The sequence below is a fragment of the Aphidius gifuensis genome, linkage group LG6 (assembly GCF_014905175.1).
Source record: "Aphidius gifuensis isolate YNYX2018 linkage group LG6, ASM1490517v1, whole genome shotgun sequence".
NCBI classification, from domain to species: Eukaryota; Metazoa; Arthropoda; class Insecta; order Hymenoptera; family Braconidae; genus Aphidius; species Aphidius gifuensis.
In genome coordinates this window covers 10,890,674-10,910,924 of record NC_057793.1, presented here as the reverse complement: position 1 = coordinate 10,910,924, position 20,251 = coordinate 10,890,674, and the positions used below count along the sequence as shown (strand labels likewise).

At 25.5% G+C, this 20,251-nt stretch overlaps 4 protein-coding genes across 7 annotated transcripts; 1 reads left to right on the top strand and 3 right to left on the bottom strand.

The window, feature by feature from the left end:
* Nucleotides 1–3,163: 3,163 nt before the first annotated feature.
* On the top strand, nt 3,164–6,676 carry LOC122859830. Its single transcript, XM_044163516.1, has 3 exons — nt 3,164–3,203; nt 5,446–5,933; nt 6,029–6,676. Exons 1-3 carry the CDS (start codon nt 3,164–3,166, stop codon nt 6,674–6,676), a joined length of 1,176 nt encoding a protein of 391 aa, XP_044019451.1.
* Nucleotides 6,677–7,756: 1,080 nt separating this feature from the next.
* Nucleotides 7,757–12,526, bottom strand: LOC122859460 (peroxidasin homolog pxn-2-like). 4 transcript variants are annotated; one of them, XM_044163063.1, is made up of 9 exons: nt 12,308–12,526; nt 11,914–12,128; nt 9,929–10,703; nt 9,272–9,699; nt 8,888–9,135; nt 8,541–8,790; nt 8,352–8,470; nt 7,990–8,149; nt 7,757–7,904 (listed from the first exon to the last, which is right to left on the bottom strand). In XM_044163063.1, the coding sequence occupies exons 2-9, from the start codon at nt 11,931–11,933 to the stop codon at nt 7,832–7,834; spliced, it is 2,073 nt and encodes a 690-aa protein (XP_044018998.1). In that variant the 5' UTR covers nt 11,934–12,128; nt 12,308–12,526; the 3' UTR covers nt 7,757–7,831. The 4 variants fall into 4 exon arrangements, with proteins under 4 accessions (XP_044018998.1, XP_044018997.1, XP_044018996.1 ...); XM_044163062.1 differs by having other exon boundaries at nt 11,914–12,526; XM_044163061.1 differs by lacking the exons at nt 11,914–12,128; nt 12,308–12,526 and adding an exon at nt 10,753–10,949.
* A 138-nt stretch (nt 12,527–12,664) lies between these two features.
* On the bottom strand, nt 12,665–14,973 carry LOC122859463 (U4/U6 small nuclear ribonucleoprotein Prp3). The gene is made up of 3 exons (XM_044163065.1): nt 14,693–14,973; nt 13,219–14,602; nt 12,665–13,131 (listed from the first exon to the last, which is right to left on the bottom strand). The coding sequence occupies exons 1-3, from the start codon at nt 14,838–14,840 to the stop codon at nt 12,732–12,734; spliced, it is 1,932 nt and encodes a 643-aa protein (XP_044019000.1). The 5' UTR covers nt 14,841–14,973; the 3' UTR covers nt 12,665–12,731.
* Nucleotides 14,974–16,865: 1,892 nt separating this feature from the next.
* On the bottom strand, nt 16,866–20,047 carry LOC122859459 (protein PFC0760c-like). Its single transcript, XM_044163060.1, has 4 exons — nt 19,946–20,047; nt 19,521–19,683; nt 18,410–18,855; nt 16,866–18,319 (listed from the first exon to the last, which is right to left on the bottom strand). The coding sequence occupies exons 2-4, from the start codon at nt 19,672–19,674 to the stop codon at nt 16,997–16,999; spliced, it is 1,923 nt and encodes a 640-aa protein (XP_044018995.1). The 5' UTR covers nt 19,675–19,683; nt 19,946–20,047; the 3' UTR covers nt 16,866–16,996.
* Nucleotides 20,048–20,251: the final 204 nt, after the last annotated feature.

The window sequence follows — 20,251 nt, the reverse complement described above, 5'->3', positions numbered from 1 at the left end:
GTCGACTCGTGATTACCCCTCACTGACCTTTTTTTTTTTGCAAAAAGATAAAAAACAAAAAACAGATCCCAGCAAATAGATTTACTGAAGATGTAATTTTTTATACTACTCTTTTATTTATTTAAAAAAAAAATAAAATAATTTTTTTAATTTCTTCACAATTTACATTCGATGATAAAACAAAAAATAGTTTATTTATAAACATTATAAAAAAATAAAAGAACTTTTTTGGCGTTTACATATTCTCTACAAACGAATTTCAGGCTGTGAAACCACCCAGAGTTCGAATTTTTTTTTTTTTTTCAGGAAAATATATTCCATAAATTTGTTATTCATTTAAAAAACATTTTTAAATAATCAATAGAATTGAAAATTTTATTACAGTAAAAAATATAAATAAATAAATGACAACAACAATAAATAATTGCGATTTGAACAAAATAATAAAATAAAAAATAGTATGGTTGTACTTTCGTGCTCGTTTTTTAAATCACTATTATAATTATCTAAAAGTAATTTGTACTATGTAACTATTTTATGAATTTTTCTACATTTTTCTAATTATTTTGTATAAAAGTCCTCAACTGAAAGAATGGATGGAAAATATAAATAAATTTTTTTTTTTTTTTTTTTCTATAAGTTGTGGATAAACAGAAAAAAAAACACAATTATTATTGTCAATGATGATGTCCATATGTAGTTCATGATGTAATATGTAAAGATTTATTGATGACAAACAAAAAAAAAAAACAAAAAAAAAAATATCTGCCCGCTAGTGTTTCTATCGATTTGTCTGTGCTGATTTTTCTTCTTCAGTTATTCTAAAAAATATTATTTTACATCTTATATCTAAATAATAATTATAAATTGACAAAAAAAAACTTCAAAAAAAAAAAAAAACAAAACAAAAAAAACAAAAAAAAATTGATATTTCAATGTCCTGTAGCATTATTACTTTTCCTCGCTGATAAATGAAATATTTGATGATAAGGAGAATTAAATGAATAAATAAAAAATATACAAAAATAATCATAGTTTTATTATTTATAATTTAAAAACCTACACAAACTTTAAATAATTAAATTTTAATTAGAAGAAAAAAAACTAATAAATATAAATACATTATTTATATTTAATGGATTACTTATAAAAATGATATGTCTTTAGATGTTAAAAATTTTTTATTATCATCAATTTTGATAAAAAAAAAAAATACATATGGGGTATTCCAGGTCAAATGATAAAACCAGGCCAATGGATCAAGATTCTCAACACTCGTTATTATTTATTCCACCATGGACATTTACTGATTGTTTTTTTTTCAGTATTCCAATGGAACAATTACAGAAGTTGCAGGATTGAGTCTGTGGATTCAACGGTGACGGTAAATTTTTTGAAACAATAATAAAACAAATGAAATTATAAATTTATAAAATAATAGTTAAAATTAATAAATTATTATCAGTTTATATATGTTTTTTTTTTTTCGAATCATTATAATTGAATAAATAATATACCTACGTGTTTTTTTTTTCTTAATATAATCTTTTGAAAATATTGCAAATACTTTACTTTTTTAAAAAAACATGAAGTAAATTTACCTAAACAATTTCAAATTATCAATTTATTAATTATTTTACGAAATATGATTGATAAACTATTTTTTTATAAATATAAACAAGATGCTCAGAAAGCAATCGACTGAAAAATAGCAAATATCTTGTATGTCAATGCCACACCTCAATGGTAAAATCCATCTCAGATAAAAGATCTGATATATATATCCTATTTTGCTTTCGATGATCAGCAAAATATTATTAAATATACATGTTACTTATCTTAATCGTAAAATCTAAAAAAACTGTCAGTCGTACATATAAAAAAAAAAAAAATTGTTTGTAGTAAATTTTTTTTTGTCTTTTTGATATATCAAAAATTCGTTGTAAAAATACACAGAAAAAGTAAAAAAAAAAAAAAGAAAAATATAAAAAAAAAAATATATTAGATATATTTTAAAAAATATGCAAGTATGAATTTTTTTGGCATTTTTTATTGTATTTGTTGATTTTTTCTATATTGTCCGACTTTTAATGCGGCTTTTCAATTTTAATAAGATTTATAAATTAATTATCTACTTGAATACTTGATAAAAAAACAAAAAAAAAATAATTAAAAATATTAAAAATATTTAAAAAAAAAAAAAGCCATAAATAAATTTTCAAAAATCAATCGATACTGCGTTGAATTTTTACGCGCATTTGTCTGCAATGGGTGCACAATGTATACAAAATATTTAATCATTATTATATGTCGTAACTCTAGAATTATTGTCATTCATTGAATACGATGTAAATATTCAATTATTTTTAACTGATTTGTACATGATATCAAATGAATATAATTATTCTAAAAAAAAATATCCTCAAGTAAAAAATAAATAAAAATTACGTTGAATATTCAACAGATAAATATTAGCTGTTGAATTAAATTTAAAATAATCATAACATTTAGTCATTAAAATATAATTTATTTTACAATTTATTCAAGATAATTAAAGTAAATTTTTTAATTGATAAATTGTTAGTTGTAATATTTATTTTTTCGAAATCATTATTGGCACCGATACGGGGAAATTTACGGGAAATACGGGGACATTTACGGGTTTCACACACAATGTAATCAGTCCTACACACACAATGGTAACTATGCTTACTGTAAATTTTTCCGTAACCTGTATAAATGTCCCCGTCAATTCCCCGGTATTCGGTGCCATTAGCGTTACCTTTATTTTTTTCTTTGAGAAATTATTTTATTCAGAAAAGTTTGAGCTGATAAGGTGTGTATTTCATATATACTAAAATAAAATATCAATTAATTTTTCTTATATCAATAATTATCTTCTTTCAGATGTACAGTTTGATAACTTTTTTCAAAGACTTTTAATACTAAATGATAACGAACCAATTGATCTTCATATCAAAAATATATTACGCTTAAACGGATTTAAAGATTTATCAAAATTCAGTCAATGTGACATAGAAAACGTACAGAATTTTGTAAGAGAACCATGATTCATCTAATTCCAGTAGACAGTGATTATCTTAATTATTATAGTTTATTTCATCGAAATTGTAACAAATTCGTATTTAATCCAGTTGAGAAAATGTTACTCGAAGAACTCATTGAAAAGGCGAAGGAACAATGTAAAAAAGAAAAAAAAAGGTAATTCATTTATTTTAAAATATAATTTATTTATTTTATTTTTTTAATCCATAAACTGTAAAAAGCTTAAAGTTTTATTCTACATTATCTATAAATCAATATACATATATGTTGTTGATTTAAGCAATTAGTAGTCATCAATTTTCATCAACTTTTTTATTTTAATATTTATTTATTTATTTATTTTAAATAATTTGCCAATTTATCAAATAAAATATAAAAATTTCTCTTTATTAATTATTCAACAACAACAACAATAATATTATAATTGTTGTTGTTTATTTTAATTTTGAGTCTGGCAATTAATAAAAGTAATAGTCGTATTTGTCAAATGAATTTAAAAAAATTACTAAAACATTTATTTATTTTATTTTTTTGGAACAATTGGCTGTTAAGCCATCTGAAACTGATGTCTCAAACGAAGTATACTTTGGGAAATAATGTAAGTTAACAATAATAATAATAATTATTATTAGTATTAATATTGAATTTATTTAATATATTTATATTAATTTACGATATAAACGAGTATATAATCTATATTACATTTTTTTCAAGTTTTTATTATTCAGATTTTATTAGTGAGACATTTATTTTTTTTCTCTTCCAGAGTTCGACCAATCAATCTCTTATTGTTGATTTGATTAATTCAAAAAAATTTGTTGACAAAACAGAATTCATTGAACCTTCTCTGGTGAAAATATTTCTCCGCGATTTCTCCTGAATTCCTCCGCGATTACTCCGAATTTCTCCCAAGTTGACCCATGCGGAGAAATGAGTGGAGAAAGGTATCAAAATTTTCTTTCCGAATTTTCTCCGAATCGACTTGGGTGGAGAAACGTTCGGAAATATTTCTCCGCGATAAAAATACGCGGAGAAACGTGTGAAAAAAAATATCTTACCATAGAGAAATTCTTCCGAAATCAACGATGAGGAGAAATTTTTCCCCTCATTTCCACATATTCATCAATTTAATAAAACGATCACGGGAGTTGAAAAGTGTCTTCGAATTTTCATTTTTTTCAAAAAAAATAAACATCATTATGCTTTGCGTTATCTAACAATTAATAATTAGTCATTTTTTTTTGGAAAAAAGTTATAACTGGTTATAGCTATTGATTCAAGTCGAGTTAACTTTAAAGAATGTAAAAATAATAATTGTAAATGATTAAATGATCAAAATGATAATTAAAATTAATAATCTTGTGATAGTATTGTTTAATAAAAAAAAAAATTTTATTTTTTAATAAAACATCACAGAGAGATTATTTAATAGTAACACACATGTTAGTAAATGTTGTATTTTTTTTCTGTTGATTTTTTAAACACAAAATTTATTCCCTAAATATTTAATTTTTTTTGGTGTCTATTTTTTGTATTCATTAATATATTTTCTTGTTGTTTTTTTTTTTATTCAAACTAGGCCATCACCTATGTATTGTCAAAGAGATGTAAATAAATAAAAAAAAAACAACAACAACAATCAGCCATGTTGATTTTTTTTAAGCGGGAAAATATGAAACTACTACAACTGGCAAAAAATAATAATAAATAATAATAATAATAAAGTAAATATTGCGTTTTGATTTATACAACAATTAATTTTCTGCTTTATTTTTTTTTGAATAAAATTTTTTATATGTATTATATAATAATATGATATCGCCATATCGGTTATCAAAAGACTACGTGAATCAGAAATGGAGAAAAAAAAAAAATTAAAAAGTGACAAGTCAAATTTTCAAATTTCAACACGTGCTTTTGCTTTTAGCAAAAATACTAACTTTAACGACAACATAAGAGTGTTTAATAAAATAAAATAAAACAATTTAGTTATCATATTGCAAATATGAATCAAAGCAAAAGATTACATGAAACAGAGCAGGAAAAAAACTTTGCCAAAAAATTTAAAATTACGAGCCAGCTTTCAGCACATTTATCTAGCAAAATAAATAATAAGGTTAGTTTAAAATAACTGCAATAAATATTCAATTATTATTATTATAAAAATAAATATTGACTTTTTTTTTATAGATAAACTGTCAACATGATGATGATTCATACCCCAAAAATAAAATAACAATTGATCATGTTAATGATGATTGCCTGGCTGAAATATTCATTTATGTGCCAGCATGTGAAAGACCAAAAATTGCATCGGGTATTATAATATTAATACACAAGATAAATTATTTAATGATGACAATTAATTTATTTTTTTAGTATGCGAAAAATGGAAAAGTATCATTGATGATTCTTGGTTTAATGTCAAAAAACTTGAACTAACTCATTGGCAATATGATGAGTATCCAAATTATTTAAAGAAAAATTATTCAACAACCGATGAACAATTTAATTTTTTAAAATCACTGCTTGATAAATGTGGTCGTTATTTAACAGAATTAGATTTGACAGCATATGGTCATTGTATCATAGTTCCAGTTATCAATGAATCTTGTCCAAATCTCGTGAAACTTCGAATAAGAATTGAAATTATTGATGATGCAATATTAGATAATGCATTTACAGGTCTTTCTAAACTAAAAGTATTGAAAATTATATTTCAATGTTTTATAGTTCGTCATACATATGTACCTGTTACTTTAATCAATTCATTGTTGAACGTCGCTGATACATTGACTGAACTGAGTTTGTCGAATTGGACTGGATGCATGCTGGATAGTACTAATTTCCCAGAAGAATTCACTAGTGTAAGTTCAACTTCATATCTGTTACGAAAAAAAAAGCAAAAATATTATTTTTAGTCTTTGAATATAGGTATGTTTATGAATTATTTGTTCTGCAGGTGGTTTCTAAACTAAAAGCCTTGGAAAGAATTCAAATTGGTGGTATAAACTGTTCCAAAAAATTAGTCAGTTATTTCTCTTTGAGAAGTCCTGGAGTGATAGCCCATTATGAAGAGTGTACATATCAGGAAAATAAAATTTATGTAATACAAAAGTATGAAGATATCAAGAAATTCCATATTAGAAAATACACAGTTGTTGATGATTTTTTATATAACGTTGCCAATCAAATGAGGCAATTGAACACACTACAAATTTATTGTGAACGAGTAACCGATGCTGGTATGGTAGCAATTTCAAAGATAAATTCTTTAAGAACTTTTGAGTGTTACGGGTATACTAACGTTACTGATTCTTCAATTAAATTGCTAAAAAATATGTTGTTTTTGATCTTACCATTCAGCAACAAAATTACAAATGAATCAGCCATTAAAGTTCTTGAAAATTCACCAGATATGTACTATTTTAGCGTTAAAAACACAAGTGTAACTTCTGAATTTATAAAAAAAGCAGAAGAAATATCAAGAAAACGTAAAAAAAAATTGAGAGTAGTCATACCATGTGAAAATGGTATGTCTGAAACACAACTTAAATATGATTATTTAACAATTGACTATGTTAAAAAAGAGAAACAATTACTTCAATAAAATGAATGTATATCAAAATATTGTCTAACAGATGATTATGTATTAATATTAATAGTACATAGTATTATTAATACGTAAATCATTAAAAAAACAAAATATTCTTACATGATATAAACATTAAGCATTAACATAAATAAATTTAAAAAAATATAACTAACAATGTAACAGCAAAGAGGCGTTAGCAGTACGCATTGTTCTCAGCATTTCTTAGCTTTCACGTCATGCATGATGAAACCAGGCCAATGGATCAAGATTCTCAACACTCATTATTCCACCATGGTCATTTACTGATTGTTTTTTTTTTCAGTATTCTAATGGAACAATTACAGAAGTTGCAGGATTGAGTCTGTGGATTCAACGGTGGTAAAATAAAAAGATAAAAGTGGCAGTAAATTTTTGGAAACAATAATAAGACAAATGAAATTATAAAAAATAATAGTTAAAATAAATAAATTATCATCAGTTTATTTTTTTTTTTCTTCTAATCATTATAATTGAACAAATAATATACGTGTTTTTTTTTTTTTTTTCTTAATATAATCTTTTAAAAATATTGAAAATACTTTACTTTTTTTAAAAAAACATGAAGTAAATTTATCTAAACAATTTTAAATTATCAATTTATTAATTATTTTACGAGATATGATTGATAAACTATTTTTTTATAAATATAAACAAGATGCTCAGAAAGCAATCGACTGAAAAATAGCAAATATCTTGTATGTCAATGCCACACCTCAATGGTAAAATCCATCTCAGATAAAAGATCTGATATCTTATTTTGCTTTCAATGATCAGCAAAATATTATTAAATATATACATGTGACTTATCTTAATCAAATGTCAAACATACAACATGATTTTTCTTAATTAAAAATTGTTTCAGCATCATTTTAAACTTGTTTTTTATAATTTTCTTGAATCAATAATCTTGAAGAAAAAAAATAATTATCATTTTTCTCTTTTTCCATTAATTTTATTTGTTTGTTTTTATTTTTATTTTATTACACACTAAATAAAAATATTAAAAAATTAACAATGACAAATTTTTATGTTTTATTGGTTCTTTTTATTTATTTATTTATTCTTTCGATATGAGACTTGTAAATCTTTTTGAAATTTTTGGATATTAGATTTTAATACGATAACTATTTTTTACAATTGTTCTTTCCAAAGTGTTAAATTCATCCCAGTATCTTGGTATGACTTACAATCGGCCACTTCGTTTCTACAAAAAGAAAAGATAAAAAATCCATATGAAAAAAAAAAAATTATAATATAATTTTAAAATTTAGAAAAACATGATAACGTACAAGAATGGATCTTTTAGTAAAAACGCTCTTGGTTGAATACGTTTTAGTCTGTCTCCATTGTTACATAAAATTCTAGCCATTGTTGATTTACGTATTTCATCAAGCTGCTTCAGTGTAAATGATCCAGGTGTCAATCCATTTTCATACCAGTAACGATCACCTTCAGAAAAAAAACCATATAATGATGAAAAAAAAAGTTAAATGCTTTTTATTGTTATGTTTAATTAAGTATGCAAATAGACATTTAAGGTATAGATCCTCAAGATAATAATTAAATGAAAAATAGTTTAAAAAATCGAGCAAAACTCTGCTAGCTTGTACTAGTATGTATAAATAATATAAATTAATTTATAAAAACATACCAAGACGAATATTTCTGAATGTTTGACCAAGCAAGCAAGCAAATGTTGGTCCCATGACTGATCCTTCAACTGGAATTTCCGAGAGTGCACCAGTTACAAGATCAATATCTTCAACATTTCTTAAATTTAATAAATAAAACAATATTTAAAAAATACCAATTAGTAAATTTAATTAAAAGTTTGTATTACCGATAAACTTTTTCAATACGTGTTATTGTATCATTGCTCATTGTTGATTCAAGATCATGAAAATTTTTGACCTCTGTTAAATCACAAAATGATCGCCAATGTGTATATGACGGTAGACCATGATCTCTACCCTGTTGAATCAATTGAGCAGCATAGTCAACAGCGTTATCACTTGTTTTACCATCATGAAAATAACGATCAAGCAATACTTCATTTAAACTTGGTGGTAATGGTTGTCTTGAGTGTCCAGCTAAAAATAAATCAATAAATATTTCAATAAACAAAGAAAAAAAAAGATAATTTAATTTTGTAATAAATATTGTGTAAACAATTTGTGACTATTGTACCAGTTGCACCAGAAATAAGTCTATCAATTGCACCAGCTTCGTAAAGTTCTTGTGGTGCATAAAATGATGATAATAAAATTCTTTCACCAGATTTTGATGATGATCCTGAATCAATAAGATCAAGAGTTTTTGGTGTTAATGCAGCTATGAATAATAATCCAACTGATGCACCAGCATTTGAAACAGTTGCATCAATTCTCGTATCATAACCAGTAAAATATCCAGATTTTACAAGTTCCAAATCGAATCTGCAAAGAAAATTTAAAATAATAAATCACATCATCGTATTCAACAAAATAATATATCAATATTATTGTAAACAAAAAAACATAAATTGGCTTTTGAATCAATTCAATTTTTATGCTTTTTATTCGTCGAATTTACCTGTCAAGGTTACTATCACCAAACACTGCTGGAAGAAATTCATTATACGTGATATGCTGAACCTCAGCAATAACAATTTTTCTTGCTTCCTGATACAATTTTTCATCATTCCAATGTGAATTTAATTTTGATAATTGTTCAGCAACTCTATTGTGTTCTCTTAAAAATAAAATATGCATCAATGCAATACCCGGATGCTCATTAATTCTTGTATCACCACTTAAAAAACAAGGAAATGCTTTATTTTTATTTCGACAATAATCAAAATTTTTCAATGCCATTGGTAATTTATTGTGTTGTGTATTCAATAAACCAGCTTTATTTAAACGTAATATTTTTGATATATTATCATTAGTTCCATAAATTGGTGATAAATCCAAATATGATGTTGCTTGATTTATTTGTTCTCTTGGCCCTAATTTACATTTCTAAAAAAAAAATATTAAATCATCACTAAGAAATCAAGTTACATTGTTATTCATTTTTTTTTTTTTACAATAAATAATCAATAACTTTCACCTTTCTAAATAATACAATGAATCCGGAACGAGATAAAATAAATAAGAAAAAAAAATCTTTGACCTCATTATAATTTTTGACACAAGATAAAAAAAAAAAAATGATTAATGAATTAAATTAATTTTTTGATTATATTACCAGACTATTTCCAGGATGTGGTGCTGATCTTGAATATTCCATACAACCAATGTTATTATCTGCCTGTATTGGAAAACATTCAGAATGAAAATATTTATAATCAACATCACAACATTTTAAACGTTCACCATTTGTTAATTTTATTTTTGGTGTATGTGATATATCATTAAATATAAATTGTCCAAATAATGATGTTATGGCCATTAAATAAGGATGTCGATAATCATTATTTCCAGAATGTATTTTTTTCGATATTAAACGTGAACTTGGAAGATTAATATTTGGCAATGATACACCATCTTGGTATTGAGGTGATAAAAAACGTGTATATGCTTCTAATGAACTACCCCAATTTTTATTAAATGGATTATTACATTTGCCATTATGTGTACGATATTTTTTATCAATTATTTTACAATTATATTGTGATTTGATATTGGTCAATGATTCTTTACATATATTTTGTGATAATGACATAGATGGTAGTATTGTTAATGCATCATTTGGTGACATTTTTAATGCTTCAACAAGCATTATTGCCATTGTTTCACTTCTTAATGCTTTTAATGATAAATTTCCTGCTTCTTCTGACATATCGTGAGATACACCAAGATACCATGATGGAGATTCATGATTTAATTTTATTTTTGAATTTAATATTAATTCTTCTGTATTTTTATATTTATTCATTGTTTCATTTGCTTTTTTATCCAATTCTTGAAGCATTTTTTGAGGCAGTATGGTCCCTTCAATCAATGCCATTAAAAAAAACATCCTGAAAAATTTTATATAAAATAAATAAAAATATTTTTTTTATTTTTTACCTTTTTTTGTGAACATAATAAGTAGTCATGACTGTTTTTTTTTCTTGACATTTAGAATTCTTCCTGGTTTTCTCTAGACATAATATGTTCGTTGAAATCCCACGGTAATCAATTGCAAATATCAGCTAAATAAAATGAGCTATATTTTTATTTTTTTGATGTAAAATGAACTATGATATTAATGATTTATTATAATTTATAAATTTCTTTTTGTTTTATTGTTAATTTTACTTCTGAATTTTATTATTTATTAAATAATTTTTGTTAAGTTTTGAAAGTTTATTTTTGTAGAATAGAAAAATTTTAGCTTGTTTCTAGAAAAAACCAAATAACATAAATTTTATTTTAATTAGGTACTGTCATTAATCTTAGAAAAAAAAAATTGAATCATAATGATTTTAAGTACCTGAATAAATTAGAGTTCACATTTTTTTTGATAATATTTGATTATTTGAAAAATAATTTTTTATATAAATGTTTTGATAAATGTGTAGCATCTTATTATTTCGAATTTAAAAGTGTCATTTTTTGAAATCAGCAAGTTGACATTTTTTAAACAATTAAATTGAATCTCTTTTTTGCTAAACATTTGAAAAAAAAATTGAGTTGTTCGTTTTTTTCTGGGTAGTTATATATTTCAAGTTATATTTTTGTTATTATTTTTTTTAAATTTAATTATTTCTATCAGGGGAAGTCTATTTTACAGTGATTAATAAATATCAATGACCTCATGAGATAATATTTTTACTTTCATACTGAGTAATTTTGTTTTTAACTTCAAATCTCTTGTTTTAAGACAAAAATTACCACTACAATTTTATTTTAACAAAAAATTTTTTTCGTGGCAAGTTAGAGTGACAATTTCACCATCATTTTTTTAAAGTGAAATGCTTTTACTAGAGGACAACGATGTTCTTATTCTTGATTAAAAAAGACACTTGTTTGCATGTGATCAGTAATTTCATTGACTAAAATTTGTTCTATTTATTGACATGCATTTTCTCATAAAATCTCTAACATGTCTCATTCAAAAAGAAACAAAAAATTCATTACTAGATTGAAAAATAAAAAATTAATAATATTCCGAAATGAAAAGTAGTCTTTACGAACACATGAATATATCACTTTTTTTTCATAAAATCAAAATAAAAAAAAACTTACCAGCAAATACAGTAAAACATTTTATGTATAATATAAATTTTTTTATTTTTGTTTTACTGTGTATAAAAAAATTGTTTGGTAATGAAAGTGCTGTATCGGTTCCAAGATAGGACACAACTGTTGTTGGATTTCTTTGAATAGTTATAAAGACCTCTCTGGAAGGAAAGTAAACGAGCTTCTGAATTCGAATGTTCCATAGAGTGGGGCTATGTCTTCTTTCCATATAGCATCATTGTATCAGGATTTCAATTACAAAATAAAATCAATAAATGAATAAGATGTAATATATTTTTAAAAATATAATGCAATAAAAAATTTTTTTTTCTTTTTAAACATTATTAAAGTTACTTAATTGTTATAATGATTTTTGTAAATATTAATATTCATCATTTACTTTGGTAGATTTACACGCAATTTCGAGTTGAGATAATTGATTGCATGACTTGATCATTTAAATCCTTCCCTGGCAAAAGTACTTTTATGACATTTTAAAACTCGTAGGTGGATAATCAAGGCCACAAAACACAAAGTAGCTTCAATTGTCATTAACTTTTAATTTTAAAATTAACCATTTCTTTTTTTCATTTTTTGAATAAAAAAAAATCAAGCAGGATTATTTATCTGTAGATATTGTGTTTATTATTTTTTTTTGAAATAATATGAAAAAAAAAAAAAAAAAAATCTTATTATTCACAAAATTCTTACTATTAGTACAATAGTAATATTAAAAGAAAAAAAAATAGTTATAATAAATACATATTTTTTTTTTAAATATTTACCTACATTTGTAACTTTTTAAAATTTGTTTTCTTTTTTTTTTAAGTTGTAGTGTCATCTGAGTTACCTAAAACCGCTCCATTGTATGCAAGATCCCAGTAATGTTCAACTTGATGTTTTTTAAAATGTTCCCTAGCCATTTTTTCAATTGGACAAAGTTTCATTTTAAAATCATTAAAATGACGCTGTTTACTTGTTCCTTCCCATACTAACACACATTTATTTGGCACATCAATACCATCAGTGTCCTTGATAATATCTTCTTCCCATTTAATACGATGCATCATAAGTTTATTATATTTTCTCAATTGTTTTGGACCTCCTTCAACAACAATTACATTGCAATCACGAAACAGCATAACACAACCAGTTAAATAATATTGTTTAGCATTAGTTTCAACTTTAAATTTTTTTGATGCATTGTTAACTAAATCTCGTACTCTGAAAAATGAAGAAAAAAAAAAAAATGATTAATAAATACATAACGTTACATAAGAACATAAATAAATATTAATTTAATTAAATTACCTATAAACAGAAACATGAACACCTAATGATGTGTCTTCTTTTAATTTTCTTGCTTTTTTATCTCGTTTTTGATCAGCTGTTAATCTACGAGCAGCATTTGCATCTTCATGAACTTTCAATCTTTTAGCTATTTGTTGTCTAACATGTGCTTCAATTTTAGTTGGATCTTGAACAGCTTCCGTACCCAAAACTCTCATTAAATTTGATATACGTAATTTTGGTTCTGGTGGTGCTTCTAATCCTAAACGTATTTTTTCTTGTTCTTCTTTCCATGTTTCACGACGATTTTGTCGACGTAATTTTTTTCTTTCTTGTTTTGTTAAGAACATTTGCATATATACTGGTTTTAGTGGATCAGTTGGTGAACGCATTTGTGTTGGATGTTCAACTAAATTTGTTATTGTTGATATTTTAATTTGTACTTCATCATCACAATTTGTTGGATAACTATTAACAAGTATAACTGAATCCCACCATTCAATATTTGGTACATCTTCATTTAAACCTTCATTTTTAGGTGCAATTAATGCTAATTTTGTTGCTGAACTTATACCTGTTTTTCTAGCAATTTGACTAATTTCATTTTGTAAATTTTCTAATTGTACTTTTAAACGTAATTTTTCAGCAATTTGTTGAAATTTACCTGGTTCATGAAATTTAAATGCACGTTTAGTACGTACTGCTGATTTAACACCAATACGATTGTCAAAAAAATGTGTATCTTCAATTTCTTCTGGGCCTTTTGATTCTTGTAATTGTGCACGAAATTCTTCACGTTTTTTTGCTCGTATATTTGCTTTTAATGTTGGTACAACTTGTGTTAATTGTACTTCTTTACCAGTTATATCAACAGTACGTCCTGATTCATCAAGTATCAATGGTGTTGGTTTATCTACTGGTGTTGTTGTTGATCTTGATGTTGTAGACATCAATGGTAACTTATTGAGTAAACCTGAATTTACTTTATTTTGTATTTGTGCTTGTAATACAGCTAGTTGACGTGCTTTATCACTTATACTCAATAAGCCATGATTATACGTTGATAATCTATCAGCTTGCACATTATTACGTGCTTGAGATACTGAGTGTGCTGTTGCCAAGTCTTCCTGCTTTGTTGTTGCTTTTATTGCCATTCGCCTTTCAGTAAGTGTACGCTGTGCTATTTTCATTATTTCATTTATCTTTTCTTTAGATTCAATATTATCGTTATTACTAATAGTATCATTATCAACTTTTACTTTTTTCGAATCTTTTTCTTTATTTCTATCATCACTATGATGACGTTTTTTACTTCTTTGAGAAGACTTTAAAGCATCAAGTACTTTAAATAATTTATCAGTTAATTTTATGGCTTTTTGTTCGTCAAGAAGATTTGATAGTTCATCTGAAAGAAAAAAAAAATAAAATATATTATTTGTAAACAATTTTGTTTTTTTTTTTTGCCTATATTATTTATTATGGTATTAGAACTAACCTGCAGTTTTTCGTTTATCACATCCTTTTGATATACACTTGACACATGTTGTTACAACATCCATTTCAGTAAAACCAAGATATCTATTAACAACATCTTCAATTTCTGGAGTTATATCATCAACTTCTCTTTTCGATAAATACGACATTTTTCACAATAATCTGGATTGTTTGTCAATGTCAATACGTTTTGATGCGTTTCCACTCGTTGAAATTTGTTAAAATCATCAACATAACCACAGACACTTCACGAATCACGATTCACGATTCACGAATTTTAAAGGAGAGTGTCCACTGGTGTCCACTGTGCAAGTTTTTACAACTTGCATGCAAGTCGCAAGATTGCGCAAGACCATTTACATTATTTACCAGAAAAAAACTAGATGATATCTAGTGTTGGGTAGGTATGATACCCGTGTATCATACGCTATGTATCATACATTTAAAGCGCCTCTACATTTTAGTTTTCAAACTATTTTACTGACGTCGTTTTGCCTTTCCGCCATTGTATATTTGGCGCCTAAAATAATATTAGATAACTAACAACCTGTTATCAAAAGTTTTTAGTGCTATGGAAGAAATGAAATTTCCTTCCATTAGTTGTCATGATCACGATTTTGGATCCAAAATTTTAATGATTTTTTATGATTTTTCGTATGAATACTCTTTGCAATCGTTATAATGATATTCATTTATCATCGAGAAGATAAGAAACACAAATTCATACCAAAATAGCCAAGTTAAAATGAATAAATTAATGAAACTGCGTAAAAATGAAAATGTATAAAATAATATAAATAACTTATTATTAAATAAAAGTACAAATAATTGTACATTTATAACGTATAATATTTTATTCTGAAAACAAAATTAATTCTCTCCTGAAACTTATACGTATAATATTTTATTGATTTATCTATTTATTTATTTGCTAAAAGAAGGGGGGGGGGCGTAATTAAAAACACGTTGAAATTAAAATTTTTGTTTCAATTTAAAAAATAATGAAAAGATTTTCAAGAAATGACATCTCTTGAACAATTTGAGTAATAAGATGATGATCTTTAATTTTATCGAAAAATAATTTTAAAAAATTAGATTTTAGTGAAAATTTTAATTAATGAATTCGAACTAATAATGAGACTGCACCTGTTATGTCCAAAACGGTAAACAGGCTAGATCGAATAAGAGTGTTTTGTTCTATCTTTCTTTTTGGTGCAAGGTAGAGTGGGTATAAGCAACTTTTTATCATGATAAAAAGTCTTTGGAAATTTAGAATTGAGTGTTAAATATGTGTAGAATGACATACACTTGGGTATGTTTTTATACTGACAGATCAGTTACAATATTAATGTAAAGTTATCTTGGTGATATTGATGCATCACACTCCAAGGACTTGTGCTCTCTGTACTATTTTTTTGACTATACATTCTTTGACTGTATATTCTTTTGGTAATTTATAATTTTATTTATTGTTACAAATTTTCTATATCTTTAATTTTACTAGTTTTTTTGTCGAAATATAAATATCTTGAGCGTATACATTTAGAAGGATTTTATGTATACGTTTAGAAGGTAAATTTGGTTTATTACGCCAGAGAGCAACTCAACAGCAATTTTAAATCAAGATGATATTTGTAAATAATTTGATTATATATTATTTATTTGTATATAAATTTATTTTAAATAAATATAAATGAATTTAAAAAATATTTTTAAAAACTTCTCTTTGTTTTTTTTTTTCCTGATTTCATATATTTTGTTAACGATAGTTATTGTCATGAATTTTGTATAAGAGCTAGGTATTTTTTTTTGTCTTTAAGTGAATGACAGTCACCAATGTCGTAAATGTGATGAATACGTGATTAGTAAGTAGTTCAGGTAGTTCAGGTAGCCACGGAAGTTTGACATTATCATTATGAAAAGAAAAACAATTATTTAATTTTTTAACTTGTATTTTTCGAAAATAATATGGAATTAAATTAAAGCATTTTTATTTTAAATTGAAAGATTATTAGAGGTATTAATGATCAATAACTTATTCAACAAATACCACAAATTAAATTATATTTTAAACAAGTCGATAAGAATTATTTATTGTAATTAACATAGTAAGGCACACATTAACATTTAATTATCATAAAAAAAATTTTATTGTATAGAAATAAAATTATTGAATTGTGTATTTATTTTGATTTAATCTCAAATAGTAAATAATTTTACTTTAAAAATTATTTTACAATAGCGACATTGAAATTTTATGAATAAATATACATTAAATATATAGTAATTATACGCATATAGTTTCTTATGAATAATATATTGCCAACCGTTTAGATTTAATTATTGATCTACAAGCTGTTTGAAGCTCTTCACGACATCCATGTAAATGCAAAACAATATTGTTTTCACGATATTTGGTAGCTCGGTCGGCAGCAATAATGGTATTAATTGTCATACGAGTGGATCTGAGAGAAAGATATTTAAGTTCTGGACAATTTTTTATAAATTGAATAATACCAACATCAGTAATTTTTTTACATCTGTTACAATTCAAAGAATTTAATCCTTTTAATTTTCTGAGAAAACTGTTTGTAACACATTTGTTATTGCTCACATTCAATCTTCGTAATGATGTTATTTTGGTTATGGCATTGAGACCTGCTAGAGTAATAAGTGTGCATTCTATATTCAGATACTCAAGATTTTTACATTTATTGGCAATAGCAATAAGACTACTGTCTTGAAGCGTCAACTCAAATCGCATATTCAAATATTCAAGATGTTCCAATTTTGATAACTCATCCAAAATACTTGTAGAAGGAACTCGATTATGAGTAATATCATTACTATAATCGGTATTATCATTACCATCATCATCACTATAATCAGTATTATCATTACTATCATTATCATAATCCCCACCATCATAATCATAACTATAATTATAATTATCATCATCACAACCATTATCATCATCATCATCCTCGTTGTAATCTTCATAATCATCATAATCATAATCATCATAGACATCATTTTCAAAACAATATGGAAAACTACCAGTGCACGTACTCAGACGTTTGAGTTGTTTACAATTGTTGACAATTGCATTTATTGAGTCAATATCGATGTTACATAACGGATATACCAAACATTCAAGATTTTTAAATTTTTCCAATTTCTGCAGAAAAAACTTGGTGGCTTCTTTTTTCATATGTAGGTATTTCAAATTCTTGCAATGTTTCACAATTTCGCGTGATGATAAATCATCAGTAAGTTTCCAGCTTATAGTAAAATTTTCCAAGTTTTTAAGATTTACCAAGTTTTCAGGTAAAATTCCACATGAGCCATCAGTTAACCCGTTGAAATATTTAATATTTTTGCATGTATTGAAAAGAGTATTTGGTGAACTGCGAGTAATAACGTCCCAATCATCAAAACAATAAAAATATTCCAAATTTACAAGCTGATTAAATATATAAGTTTCTTTAAACATGCAATTATTGGTCACCGAAGATTTTTCAAGATCAAGATAAACAAGTGGTATTTGTTCAGATATTTGTTCTATAATATTATCTAAAGTACAGCCATTTAATGTCAAGCTGTGAAGATTTTTATACCTTTTTAAATTCTGAAAAATCATTGAAATCAACTTATATATGTAAGGTAACTTTTAATGGATTTATTTATTTCAGACTAATAATTATCAAAAAGTACTTACGAAAAGTACAGGTGTCCTGGACATGAATCTTGGATGAATTAAATGAATTTCATTCATTTCTTCTGGAAGACAATCAAATATTTTATAATTTAAGTTCGTGGTCTCATGTTTTTCAAAAGTTGCTTCTATTCTGATGTATTTCAATTTATCTAATTTCTTGAAAGCTTGAATGTAGTCATCAGTATTGACTTTTGATCTCTGGTTGAATGCAAACTCAAGTCTTGTTAAATTCTTACAGTTTTCAGCAACTATTGGCATGATAGTCGAGGTGCAAATTTTTGAAAGAGACAATTCATTCAAATAAATACCACACCGTAATAATAATTTTTCGACGTATGATTGTGTCAGCAACTTGTCATTATAAGCATGACCAATTGTATGGCCACATTTGTATTTTTTAATGTTTAACCAAGCAAGTTTACAGGCTTCTTTCCATTTTGGACAAACTAGAAAAGAAATATAAAAATTATCCTTATATAAAAAGGACAAACATCATCGGTCATCCGGACATTTGATTGGTCGTTTTTCTTCTCACTCCTATAGTTTTTTGTTTATTTCTATTTTATTTTATTTATTTCGTTAGCAACAAAAAAACAAAAAAAAAAGAGTGAGTAAGACGTAGTTTGTTTTTTTGTCGCTAACGAAATAAATCGAATAAACAAAGAGTGATCTTCGGAGGATTAAATGATCAAGGAATGCATCTGACCTTGACTTACAGCTTTTTTTTTTTTTATTTAATTTTATTCATTACAAGCTAGCGTGGAATAGATTTAGAAGAATTAAAAAAGAATTTATCATCTGCGTTCAGAGGAAAATCTGAGGACGTATACACCTATCCTCGACATACCCCAAAATTGATTAGATAATATATATGTATTTTCATAATTGAAAAGATTATATAAAGAATTTGTTCTTTTATTTTTTTGTAAAATAAAGAATAACTAAGAAACGATTAAAACTATATCGTGAAAATCGATTATAATACGTAAATTACAGTAAATATTAGGTTAAAAAATATAAATATACAGGTGCGCGTAGCGCGCCAATGTGCTCGTATAATAAAAGCATAAAAATTGATTGAAAAAAAAAAAAAATTTATTTGAAATGTTACCTTCTTCCATGGCCATTCTATCAGGTATTGGCAACAGCATAAATATTTCTGCTAATGAATAATCATCCAGGAAGTCGTTGACGTCTATTGTTTGGTCAACATCATTAAAAAGTTGTTCTTTTTCAGCATGATTGATTTTTTCTGTATTTATCATTATTAATGTCTGCAGGCAATATAAAACATATCTATATTCAAATTATTCAATAAAATTTTTTGAACTATTAAATTAATCAAAAGCCGACGTTTCGTGATTCTCAAAGAGCCAGTGTTAACCGTACATCGAATACAACAATGTATGTTTGTGTGTATGTTGATGTCATAGTCAATGTTTTTTTTTAAACCGAAACTAAGGAAAAACTTTAAGTCTTTATTATTACTATTACTATAGATTTAATAGACAAATTTATAAAAATATTTATAGATACCTTTTTTTGTAATTTTTTCAAGCCAAGTTGGAAGTTCAAACGTCAAATGTTCGAGAATATTATCACCTGGAATATAATTAGTAATACCGTGTCGCAGTGCAGTGTCGACTGGTGCAGACTAGAGTGGGTAAGCACTCTATTGCCGACGGTATAGTCAGGTGTGGAAGGGATATGCTGAGTCCAGTTTCGATCTGATTCATGGAGGTGAATACCTCCATGATCTGATTGAACCATCGAGATGTGATGGATCTTGATTGACCAGTCCGGATCCCATCAACCCCCCTCCCCCCCCCATTCCATCAACCC